The sequence below is a fragment of the Erinaceus europaeus genome, chromosome 2 (genome assembly GCF_950295315.1).
Source record: "Erinaceus europaeus chromosome 2, mEriEur2.1, whole genome shotgun sequence".
In the NCBI taxonomy this organism is placed as follows: Eukaryota; Metazoa; Chordata; class Mammalia; order Eulipotyphla; family Erinaceidae; genus Erinaceus; species Erinaceus europaeus.
In genome coordinates, this window is record NC_080163.1 from 64364975 (window position 1) to 64378506 (window position 13532).

Genomic DNA, 13532 nt, shown 5'->3' on the forward strand with positions numbered 1-13532 from the left:
AGACTTGAGAGCTTCAGAAAATTCTGCTACCAGTATTCTTGGGTTTCCCCTGGTATTTAAAGAATACACACTATAACACTGAGTAGGTAGCCAAGTGTCCATTTCTAGATGAATAGGTGGTTATATTTTTCTTCCCCGAAGAAGTCAAACATTGTTCTCTTTATTACATACATTGTTGTCCAGCTAAGTAGAAGTTAAAAAATACTTCAGAGCCTTTGACTTGCTTTTCAGGAATGTGGTGAGATGATAGACTGTTGTGAGCCTACCACATGCAAGCTTAAATCAAATATACAGTGTAATGAGGGAGAGTGCTGTGATCACTGTAAAGTAAGAATCTTTAAAACTTTTTGATATCACCTACCATAAAGTTTTCATTATATTATTATATGCACACTGTCTTTATCATGTTGTACTTTTCTGTATTCAATATCCATTACCTCATCCCACCAGTATGCAATTTTAGGAAAAGAATGTCGGGCTCGCAGCAACTTATGCGATCTCCCTGAATATTGCAATGGAACCTCTAAACTTTGTCAACCTGACCATCATGTGATGGATGGACACCAATGTGGGTCTGGATGGATCTGCCTGAAGGGAACTTGTGTAGATGGGCAAGAGCAATGTTCAAGTCTAATTGGTCCCGGTATTTATTATAATTAAGTTTTCTTGCTTAAACATTTTTAAACTTAGACATTTAAATGTCTGTGACTTCAGCAATCAATGGTTTGAAAGACTATAGAAAGAGAAGGGAAATACTGCTAGGGATAAAACTGTCTGGGACTAATATTGTGAATTTTTTCTACAAACTCAGAGTGGAGTATTGAGAGTCTTATTAGATCTATATTCAAGGTGAACTGAACATGAATTTCACTTCTCCTTCTCACTCCATATTCAGTTTTCTTTGAAAGTTCATAATAAATACAAATACACAAGTCGAACTTGAAATGAAATTAGAGTATTACACCAAAGTAAAAGACTCTGGGGTGGGTGGGTGGGTGGGGAGAATACAGGTCCATGAAAGATGATGAAGGACATAGTGGGGGTTGTATTGTTAAATGGGAATCTGGGGAATGCTATGCATGTACAAACTATTGTATTTACTGTTGAATGTAAAACATTAATTCCCCAATAAAGAAATAAATTAGTAAAAAAAATAAATAAGTAATAAATACAAATACTACAGACATGAAAAGGGTCATAAATTTCAGACCTTTATAATTATAAATATAATTAAATATAACTGTAAGCTTACAAATGATGTGAGCCACACATATGAACATACACATGCATACACACACATACACACACACACACACGTACTTAGGAGCTGCAGTAATAACTTTTGAAAATATCAGTAAGCAAGCATGGAGGAGGTGAAACAAAATATTTTTAAAGGAGCAATGAGTCAGACTTCTCATTTTAGAGCAACAGATGAGTAAGAAGAAAAAGCTAAGACAAATGTATGATGGAACACACTACTCAACTGTTAAAAATGATGAAGTCAACTCCTTTACATCATCTTTGATGGAACTTGAAGACATCATGTTAACTTAAATAACCAAAAAAATAAAAAGAGAGAGAGAGGAAGACAAATAGTGAATAGTCTCATTTATATGCCAGACGTAATAAGTAGGGACAGGGAGGGAGACGAGTATGTGAAAAATGTACTGGACATACTGTAGTGCATCAAAGAAAAGGACTCTGGGGAAGGAGGGAGAGATAGGGATTGAAGAGAACCTTGGGATACTGGTGCATGATAATGTAAAAGGACCTCAGTTATGGGGGAAAGTGTTTTGAAAAAAACAAAAAACTTTGACAGGGAGATGAGAAATTGTATACATGAGTCAGCCACTACAAACCATTTACTCCCCACCCATGAACAGTGTGCTCAAACAGCTATATATTCACATGAAAAAGAATGAATCTGCAAGCCTACTGCATAACAAACATAAGAATTAACTAAAAAATGTTTCATAGATCAAAGTATAACAACAAAAACTATACAGAAAACATAGAAGAGTTAGAAGAAAGTCAGAAGAAAGCATAGATACAAATTCATGACCTTGGATTAGACAATGCTTTCTTAGATAGTTCATCCAAAGCACAAGTAGCAAAGAAAAAAATGAAACCACATTTTGTCACAATTTTTAAGAGGTGGGGGGAACAGTGAGATATAAGACCAACATTTTTTATTTAATCATAGTTTTTGTTTTCACAGTAACCTTGATTTACATGCCTATAAGTGTCTCAGAATCAAAATTTCCACCTCTTCCAAATGAGTTACCCCAGCACCACCATCAAATCACTAACATTTAGCCACCAAAGTCCACTGGACTACTTCACTCCCTACACCCCCCCACCCCTTGCCCAATCTTTTGTTAGCTTTAGATCTGTTGTTCAGTTTCATAGTCTTTGTTGAGTTTTTGTTTTTTATGTTTTTATTTTTATTTACTTATTATTGGATAGAGACAGAAAGAAATTGAGAGGGGGTAAGTAGAGAGGGAGAGAGACAGAGATGCACCAAAAAAAGCTTTCCCACTGCAAGTGGAGACTGAGGGCTCGAACCCAGGTTGTTGCACTGTAAGATGTGCACTTAATCAGGTATGCCACTGCCTAGTCCTTGAATTATTTTGTTTTTCATAGTTTGTTTTTGGTTTCACCCTGTGGGTAAAGTCATTCTGTATTTTCATTCCATGAGTCCCTTCAGTATTACTTCTAGGTCTGATTTATTGGGATGAATTCCTTCAGCTGTTCCTTGTCTAAAAAATTCTGTGTCACTTTCTAATCTGATTGGTAACCTATCACAATAAAGTCATCTTGTGTGAAGGATTTTTCCTCTCACAAATATATCCTGTCAATCCCTTCTAGTATTCAGTGTTTCCATTTCTTTATATTTTTACTTCATGTTCTTCACATAAGTAAAAAAAAAAAAAAAACAACTTTAGGGGAACCAGGTACAAGTTTGAGGGGTTTCTTGAGTCTCTAAATTCCTCTTCCCACTTGAATTTCTTTTAATGTTCACAAAAAATGATCTGCTTCCCTAATTTAGCTTGGAATTTTAAGTTACCACCCATAATCAAGTTTGCAAAGGACTTTGGAGACAAATCAATTGCTTATTTTCAATTCATATTGACTCTGAGAATTTCACTTAAGATACTCTAGTGTTTATTGAGGTCTCCTTTATGTAAAGTCATTTTTCTTAAGCATTACGATTCAATGCCTAAATCTTGCTATCAAAGATTTGTGGCTTAAACATTTAACTAGTATAGAATTGATGGATTGTGCAAATAATATATTATTAATTTAATAGGCTAGACCTTATGATCATCAGATTTTGTTTATGGATTAGTCAGTGAGTGTGAAGTTCATTAACTGAAACCAACTGAGCAAAGTTTGATAACAACAATAAAATTAACAATTAGCGGTTTAATTTTAAAAATCATGCAAAAGCATTCTTTTAAGATTTCCTCAGTAAACAAGAATATTTTCCATTATTAATAATCTGCAGATGTTTTGACAATCTTAAGTCTAGTTTTTATTTTCAATTTTATATTAAAATATTCTGTGCAATATCTTTTAAACCATCTCAGAATCTTAAATAATTAATTAATCATTTCCAATTTAATATGATTTTAATGTGTTTGACCACACTTTTTCTTCTCAGGTGCAGAATTTGGCTCTCCAGAATGTTTTAATTTTATTAATTCTATGACTGATGAATTTGGGAACTGTGGTACTGATAGCTCCGGACCCAAGAAGTGTTCACCTGAGTATGTTTTGAAAAATACAACAGAAAAATCTATTAACGTTAAATTTGAAAGTATAACCAGATAAATAAGTTTACTTGTAATCATAATATCACCTGGCATTAAACTTAAAGTCTTTAATATACAATGATAGTACCTCCCTTTCTTGAAGCCCAAATTACCATAACTCTCAAGAGTGTTTAGCTTACAGAAGAAAATAATCATATATAGTTAGAATAAGTGTTTATTTTCAATGCTGTCATATTTTCATAGTTATGAAATAAAATACATGACTTTTTCACCACCCTGAAAACAGTGCACTGTTTAAGAGTATGTACTATATTGACAGATATCTTGTTTTAACATCTTAAGCTTACTTGTGTGATTCTGTACCAAGCTTTACTTTTATGACACTTAAGATTTGAATATCATCATCACTGACATCAGTGGGCTCAAAGTCCTTTACTTTGGTGTAATCACCAAATCTAGTTCAAGTTCAACATTGTTTCCCCTTTTTATTCTTATTTCTCAGCTTCTGTCCATGAGTGAGATCGTCCCATATTCATTCTTCTCTTTCAGGCTTAACTCACTTCACGTAATTCCTTCAAGCTCCATACAAGATGAGTTGAAGAAGGTGCTTCATCATTCTTTATTTTATTTATTTTTAACTGGTTACCCCATCAACCTGATCCAGGACCCAGAGTACTGCTCAGATCTGGCTTATGGTGGTATAGGGGATGACTTCATCATTCTTAGTAACTGATGTATATTCACAACTTTCTTAGCAACTCATCTGTTGTTGGATAATTAGGGTTCTTCCAATTTTGAGCTACAATAAATGGTGCTGCTATGAACATAGGTATACACATATTATTTTGGTTAGTGTGTTTGATTCCTTAGATATATACCCAGAAGAGTAATTACCAGGTCATAGGATAAGTCCATTTCTAGTCTTCTGAGAGTTCTCCAGATTGCTCTCCACAGGGGTTGGGCCAATTTACATTTCCAACAGCAGTTCAGGAGGGTTCTTTGACCCCAGTGCCTCCCTAACATCTGTTGTTACTATTCTTTTTGATGTATGAAATGTCACAGAAGTGAAGTGGCATCTCATTGTTGTCTTTATTTACATTTCTCTGACAATTACATGGAATAACTTTTCATATGTCTGTTAGCCTTTTGGATCTCTTCTTTGGTGAATATTCTATCCATATCATTTTCCCACTTTTGGATGGAGTCATTTGTTGTTGTTGCTGAGTTTGGTGATTCTTTCTATATTTTAATTGTTAGCCTTTGGTCTGATATATGGCATGTTATAGTCTCATTGGTGAATTTTTGTTTTAATTTCCCTTACAATTGGACTTGAATCCTTGAAGATGCCTATAAAATTTATGTAGTAAATAGTTCTGTCAATGTTTTTCTTTAAATATTTAAGTTTTTGGTCTAACATTCAATGCCTTGATCAGTTTGAAGTTTACAAAGAAGTATGTGTTGAAATCTAGTGGTTCTGCTTCATTCTATGTAAATGTCAACTGTATTTTATTGACCAGACTCTCCTTCCTTCATTTAATGTTTTGGACCTTTTCAAAATTAGATTTTTTTGTGGGTTGGGACTTATTGCTGGGCTTATTACACATGGTCAGTGTGATTATTTATGTTCCAGTACCAGGCAGTTTTGATTGCAATAGCTCTATAATATAGTTTGAGCATGATCACCCAGTTTTATTCTTTTTTCTTTTGGAAGAGCTATAAAATAGCATAGGTATTGGTAGTTGACCTGTAGCACAGTGGGTGAGGGCACATTGTGTGTAACACAAGGACCAGCCTAAGGATGCTGGTTAGAGCCCCCGGTTCCCTATCTGCAGGGCAGTCGCTTCACAAGCAGCGAAGCAGGTCTGCAGGTATCTATCTTTCTCTCTCAACTCTCTGTCTTCTCCTCCCCTCTCCAATTCTCTATGTCCTACCCAACAACGAAGACATCAATAATAACTACAATAATAAAACAATAAGAGCAACAAAAGGAAATACATATATATTTTTTAAAGTATGGGTATAAACTCTTCCTTAGAAGTTTTGCAGAATTTATTTGTAAAAACATCTGCACCTATGGTTCGGGAGGTGGCACAGTGGTAAAACTTTGGACTCTCAAGCATGAGGTCCCGAGTTTGATCCCTGGCAGCACATGTGCCAGAGTGATGTCTGGTTCTTTCTCTCTCCACCTTTCTTTCTCATAAATAAATGAAATCACATATATATATCTGAAATTTTTACTGCTGGAAAGGCTCTTGATGCCTGTTTCAAAATCTTTGGCTGTGATTGTCCTGTTCATGTTTTCCAGTTCCTCTTGGTTCAATTTTAGAAGGTTATATGCTTCTAGAAACTTTTCCATTTCTGCCAAGTTCTCTAGCCTGGTGTCATATGATAAAAACCTGGTGGCACATCAGAAAAGCCTCTCTTCTATGAAACTTTGGGGTTTTTTGGTGTCTGCTACTTCATTTACAATACTATAATCTGATGTACACAGTTCTTCACCTTTTTTTTAGGAAGTCTGGCCAACAGCTTATCAACACTCATTACCTCTTTGAAGATCCAGTACATCTTCAAGTCCCATTGTGTTAGCTGGGATCTGGTTGAGTCATGTTTTCTGAGCCATATTGCCATGCAGTGATTTTTACTGGGCAAGCTCAGATCACTGACATCTATTGATACTATGAATTCAACATATTTAAATGTCATTCTAGCCTTTTCTTTTGTAAAAAAAAAAAAAAAAAAAAAAAAGCTTCTGTGGACTTTTTAGTAGGGTTTATAAAAGTGTGTGCATAAAGATCATGATAGCAAAATAAGCAAAAATAGATCAGCAAGGGGAGTCAGACGGTAGCACAGTGGATAAACTGCACATGGTGTAAAGCACAAGGACCGGCTTAAAAATCCTGGTTCGAGCCCCAGCTACTCACTTGCAGGGGAGTTGCTTCACAAGCAGTGAAGCATGTCTGCAGGTGTCTCTCTCTCCTCTCTCTGTCTCCCTTTCTTCTCTCCATTTCTCTCTGTCCTATCCAACAATGATGACATCAACTACAACAAAAAAACAAGGGCAACAAAAGGGAATAAATAAATAAATATTGGGGAAAAAAAAGATCAGTGAGGTATGTGACATAGGCCATAATCTTTTCTAAAATTTTTATTAGTGATTTAATAATGATTAACAAGATTATAAGATAACAAGAGTATAACTGCATACAGTTTCCACCACTAGAGTTCTATGTCCCATCGCCTCCATTAGAAACTTCCCTATTCCCTATTTGGGAGTGTGGACCAAAATTGTTTATGGTGTGCAAATGATGTAAGGCAGAAGGTCTGGCTTCTTTAATTGCATCTCCACTGGACATGGACATTGGCAGGTCAATCAATAGCCCCAGTCTTTTTCTATCTTTCCCTAGTGGAGTATGGCTATGGAGAGGTGAGACTTCACGACAAGTCATCTGCCCAGGGAAGTGAGGATGCAGATGGAGTCTACAACTTGGTGGCTGACAAGTGGTAAAATATAAAGGAGGACAAATGTGCAATAAGCAGGAACACAAAATGGAAAAGATAAAATTAGGGGTCTTCAGGTAGGAAGAAGCAAGGAAGTTTATTTTACGTATGTTCCGAGAATCCCATGACCAGTAATTTTTCTCTGAGTCTAATAGTTAACATGTAGAGAGACTAAAAATTTTGCTGGGAAGATAGTGTTATAGTTTAGAATAGGACTGAAAAGCTGGATTAGGGAAAAATGAGGAAAGTATATAAATATCATTAACTGTAAACCCCATCAATCTGACCTAGAGCCCATATCTATTTATACTTAGCACTGGAGCCAGTGTAATCTCTGAGTCCATGACAGTCTCAGCTAATAGAGCATGGTAACATCTAGGAACATTCTAGGCTGCCCTCATTTCAGGACCAGGCTTCCATGAGTGGCAGAGTAGGGTGACCTAGCCTCCCTTCAGAGAGTGGGACACTGCCTACCATTGCTGCTCTACAGTGAGGGCAAGGTCCTGGAGAGGCCCACAAGAGAACTTGTGATGAAATTACTGATGAAAGTGACCAGTGAGGTCTAGGCTCATCATAGCTATGTGGGAATCCAAGGATTTCCTGACTAGAACCCCAGATAATGGGGTGGCCTCTTATTGACCACAACAACCATCTCTTGCATGCCAGTCTCTTGCCTTTATCCAGATTTTGTATTTATCTGACAAGGTGAGACTTTATCCCAGTTGTTAAATCATTAACTGTCATTTGTTGTATCCAAACCTGTATTAGGTTTATGGCATCTGGCCTCAAGTTAGGGAGGAAATAGTCCTAGGGTTCAAGTGGAATCTAATTTAATCTTAACTGTTATTGCATTTTACTTGTTTGATAATTACAGTAGAGGTTGTCAGAGAGGATAGTAATTGTCCGTTAGTTCCTATGTATACTTTTGCCAGTATATCTCTTGGTCAATTGTATATAGTATTTCTTCTAAAGATTATCAAGGAGGTGATACTAATACTGTTGCTGTCAGATGAGCTTAGTATATATATATTTGGGTAGCTAATTGAGATGATAAAATTATTAAGGAAAGGGAAGTAGGGGTAGGAGAGGAAGATGTCCAGTCCTAAAGTAGGAAATATTTTATTAGACGCTATGGTGTCTATTTTAGATCTTTCTACTTACCAGCTGAGCTTACTAAGTTTAAGTCTAATTACAGAAGACTAGTGAGCACTTTTACTTTGAGGTATATAGTTTCTCCTAATGTATGGATACATTTGAAGATGTACCCTGTCATTTAAGCCAAGGTCTATAGCTAGGGTTGGTCTATATCTTTGTTAGGGAGTGCACCTTTTGAAGTGGAACTAGGCATCCTATGTGTTAGGAAAGTTCTTACCACATTATTGGAGTTGACAGGTTGACATCTCAGGCTTGATTTCTCTGGATACAGTGTGGTGGCACTAGCTGCACTGATTTAATTGAGGTCAGCAGAGTCAGTATCACAGGGTAAGGGATCAAGAGAAGTATCAAGAAATACAAGCAAAGTACCAGAGGTTCCAGAACTCAGAGAACTATATATTTTAAAGAGAATGGGGAGGGTTTCTTGATGTCTTGAGTTTTAAAAGGCAATAGGTAATTACTATTACAAGCTAGTTATTTGGGAACTTGGTTTACTTTGAAACTTCTGTGGTTAGAATTTACAGTATCCATATGTACCATACATGACCTCACCATGATTTATGTCACTTAATGCTATTTACAAATAACTATATCTTAGATACTGACAGAATCAGTTGATTCTGGTTGACCTCATCTAATATTGTTGTCAATTTAATATTTGAAAAAAAAGAAACTCCCAGTGATGTGCAGGCAACTGGCACTTGGAAAGGTAAGTCCCTCAGTGGCCCAAGGAAGCCCTCAGAGGAATGCAGTCCTTTTGTTCTAAGGCTAGCAGGAAGTGAGGTCCCTCCTTATCACATAAGTCTCCAGCAATGTGCAGGTAGCATGCTCCCCTTGATCCTTGTAGAAGCCCCACCCCACCCCACCCCCCAATCAAAATGTGGATAGCATGTGTAGTGGCTTTGGCAGCCAGTGTCCTGGTGGGCTAACTGAAATGTGCAGGAGGGGTGACTGTATTCACTAAGAGTACAGTGATCTGGGTCCCTCCCTGCTGCTCAGGGCATATATATGCTGGATGAGGCTGGTTACTGGTGATGGCTTCCTCTCCCAGGGCTGGCAGCACAGAAACTAGATTGGGGCTGGGGGGCTATTGTAGAACAAAAGCCTAACAATGGATTGAGGGCCATCAATTCCAGACAGTGCATATAAAGGTGCAAGACCACCTGGGTAAGGCTCTGGCAATGCTGTGTCCCTGGTGGGGAAAAACTAGTTCAGCAGAGTAGTAGTGCAGGCTTGGTTGCTTTAGCTTCCTTTGGCTGTCAGGGCACTCTACCCGGAGAGGGAGGGATCTGAACCTTTAGGTTGTCTTGATCTCTGCTCTCCTGTGCCCTGGGTTTCTTTTCTTCTGCTTTTGGGTCTTCTGTGATTTTCTTATTAGATCAGTTCAACTATTTTTATTTCAGGTGATTGTTGAAAGGAAAATAATTGTTGCCATCTACTATTTATTTTTGGATTTTTTTCAGCATTTCTGTCATCTGGATTTTTTATTTTTCTTTTCTGTCATGTGTTAACATTTGATCACATTTTTATTGGCATGCTTAGACTTTTCACTTTCCTTTGTGAATTTATTATGTATTTGTTTAAACACTGCTATGTGTATCTTATTTGACACAAAATGCAGACTGATTCATGATGAATGTTCGCATCTGACTGGGAGTAAAAGAAACATTCTCAATCTAATAAATCTTTGCATGTTTTATACCTCTCTACATAATTATATTCAATAAATGTACATTTATTATTACTTCTTTGAAAGTTTTTTTAGAATATTGATTTATGCAACAAATGCAAATATACATTTAATTAACAATATTTGCTCAAACCCTAGAATACAATAGTGTCAATGGCAGTTATGATAGAAAGTTTTTTTTAAAAAAAAAGTATTTTTCTGTCCTTTGAAAACTTTTCTGCTCTTAAAATTTTTTGAGACTTTTAATAAGCAACAAAGATGTAATTTACTTTAGTGATTTCACCTAAAGTATAGAGTTCTTCTTCACACTTCCTAATGTTTCAAAAACATTCTAGCTCCCTTAGTCCTCCCCCTCACATGCAGACAGTCTGACTCAGGTACTCTCTCCTTGCCTTGTATATTTTCTTCAAATGATACTGATGGTGATAATTTTTTAACTATTGTCAAACATCAGGTTTTATTTTTGAAAAATATTTTTTCTGTATTTAGAATGGTAAGGCAAATCAAAGATTAATTTCACCTGATGAAAGTTATAATATAGTTTTAATTTTCCATGGTTTCTGTTGACAATCAAATGTTTTACATTCGATAGTAAATACAATAGTTTTTACATTTATAACATTTCCCTATTTTTCATATAACAATACAACCCCCACTAGGTCCACCGTCATCCTTCTTTATTCTCCCCACCCACCTATGCCAGAGTCTTTTACTTTGGTGCAATATGCCAATTCCAGTTCAGGTTCTACTTTTGTTTTCTTTTCTGATCTTGTTTTTCAACTTCTGCCTGAGAGTGAGATCCTTCCATATTCATCCTTCTGTTTCTGACTTATTTCACTTAACATGAATTTTTCAAGGTCCATCCAAGATAGGCTGAAAATGGTAAAGTCACCATTGTTTATATCTGAGTAGTATTCCATTGTGTATATATACCACAACTTGTTCAGCCACTCATCTGTTGTTGCTTCCAGGTTTTGGCTATTATAAATTGTGCTGCCAAGAACATATGTGTACACAGATCTTTTTTGATGGGTGTGTTGGGTTCCTTAGGATATATCCCCAGGAGAGCAATTGCAGGATCGTGGGGAAGGTCCATTTCTAGCCTTCTGAGAGTTTTCCAGACTGTTCTCCACAGAGGTTGGACTAACTGACATTCCCACCAGCAGTGCGGGAGGGTTCCTTTGACCCCACAACCTCTCCAGCATTTGCTGCTGTTACCTTTGCTGATGTATGACATTCTCACAGGAGTGAAGTGGTATCTCATTGTTGTCTTGATTTGCATTTCTCTCATAGGCAGAGACTTGGAGCATGTTTTCATGTGTTTCTCAGCCTTTTTGATCTCTTCTGTGGTGAATATTCTGTCCATGTCCTCCCCCCATTTTTGGATGGGATTATTTGTTTTCTTGTTGTTGAGATTTGCAATTTCTTTATATTTTCTGGTTATTAGCCTCTTGTCTGATGGATGACATGTAAAGATCTTTTCCCATTCTGTGAGGGGTCTCTTGGTTTGGTTAGTAGTATTTTTAGCTGTGAAGAAGCTTTTTAATTTGATGTAGTCCCATAGGTTTATGCTTGCCTTAGTATTCTTTGTAAGTGGATGGATTTGTTTCATTGAAGATGTCTTTAAAATTTATGCCGAAAAGAGTTCTGCCAATATTTTCCTCTAAGTATCTCATGGTTTCTGGTCTAACATCCAAGTCCTTGATCCATTTGGAATTTACTTTTATGTTTAGTGTAATATAGTGGTTCAGTTTCATTCTTCTGCATGTTGCAACCCATTTTTTTCCTACACCATTTGTTGAAGAGACTCTGCTTTCCCCATTTAAGAGTCTGAGCTCCTTTGTCAAAGATTAGATGTCCAGGGTGTGGGGGCTTACTTCTTGGCTCTCATTTCTGTTCCACTGGTCAGTGTGACTATTAATGTTCCAGTACCAAGCAGTTTTGATGCCAATGGCCCTATAATACAATTTGAGATCTGGGAGTGTAATGCCTCTGGTTCTATTCTTTCTTCTCAAGATTGTTTTGGCAATTCTAGGTCTTTTCTGGTTTCAGATAAACATTTGTAGCATTTGTTCTATTCTCCTAAAAATGTGTTTGGGATCTTGATAGGAATAGCATTCAATTTGTATATGTCTCTGGATAATATATTCATTTTGATTATGTTAATTTTTCTAACCCATGAACATGGAATATCTTTCCACTTCTTTGTGTCTTTTTCAATTTCCTTGAATAGTGACTCATAATTTTCTGTATACAAGTTTTTCACTTCTTTGGGTAGGTTTATTCCTAGATATCTTATTGTTTTAGTTGCTGTAGTAAGAGGAATTGATTTCTGGATTTCAATTTCTTCTTAGTGTTCGCATAGAGGAATGCCACTGACTTTTAAAGGTTAATTTTGTAGCATGACACCTTACTGTATTGCCTGATGATATCCAAAAGATAAGTGATGGATTCCTTAGGTTTTTATATGTATATTATCATCTCATCTGCAAATAGGGAGAGTTTGACTTCTCTTCCAATCTGTATGCCTTTAATTCCTTGCTCTTGCCGGATTGCTATGGCAATAACTTCCAATAATATGTTGAATAGTAACAGTGATAGTGGACTGCTCTGTCTAGTCCCTGATCTGAGAGGAAATGCTTCCAGTTTTTCACCTTTGAGTATGATGTTGACTGTAGGTTTACTATATATAGACTCCACTATCTTCAGGAATTTTCAACCTATTCCCATTTTTTGTAGTGTTTTGATCATAAAGGGATGCTGTATTTTGTGAAAGGCTTTCTCTGCATCTATTGATATGACTATGTGGTTTTTGGTCTTGCTTTTATGGATGTGGTGGATCTTGTTGATTGATTTATGTATATTAAACCAATCATGCATCCCTGGGATAAACCCCACTTGGTTATGATGAACAATCTTTTTAATATACTGCTGTATCCAGTATTTTGTTCAATATTTTAGCATCTATGTTCATCAGAGATATTGGTCTGTAGTTTTCTTTTTTGGTTGTACCCCTGTCTGTTTTTGGTATCAAAGTGATGTTGGCTTCACAGAAGCTAGAAGAGAGTATTCCAGTGTCTTCAATCTTCTGGAAGACTTTTAAAAGTAGAGGTATAAGTTCTTCTTTGAAGTTTTTGTAGAATTCATTTGTAAAATGATCTGGTCCAGGACTTTTATCTTGGGGAAGATTTTTGATAACTGTTTCAATTGCATTAGCTGTGATGGGACTGTTCATGTTATCTACTTCCTCTTTACTTAGTTTTGGAAGTTGTTAGATATCTAGGGAATCGTCCATTTATTCCAGGTTCTCTAGCTTGGTGACATATAGTTGTTCATAGAAGCCTCACATGATATGTTGAACTTCTGTGGTGTCTGTTGTGATATATCCTCTTTCATTTACTATCCAATTTATG

General features: G+C 36.3%; 1 protein-coding gene across 3 annotated transcripts in view; it reads left to right on the plus strand.

Moving 5' to 3' along the window:
- Positions 1–13532, plus strand: part of ADAM2 (ADAM metallopeptidase domain 2) — a 68701-nt gene that overhangs the window by 41980 nt on the left and 13189 nt on the right. For 2 of the 3 annotated variants that reach the window (XM_060182117.1, XM_060182133.1), the window contains 3 exons: positions 232–327; positions 451–643; positions 3665–3770. In XM_060182117.1, the coding sequence (XP_060038100.1) occupies positions 232–327; positions 451–643; positions 3665–3770 (395 nt within the window). The remainder of the gene's footprint in view (positions 1–231; positions 328–450; positions 644–3664; positions 3771–13532) is intronic. The other variant, XM_060182124.1, reaches the window with a different exon arrangement.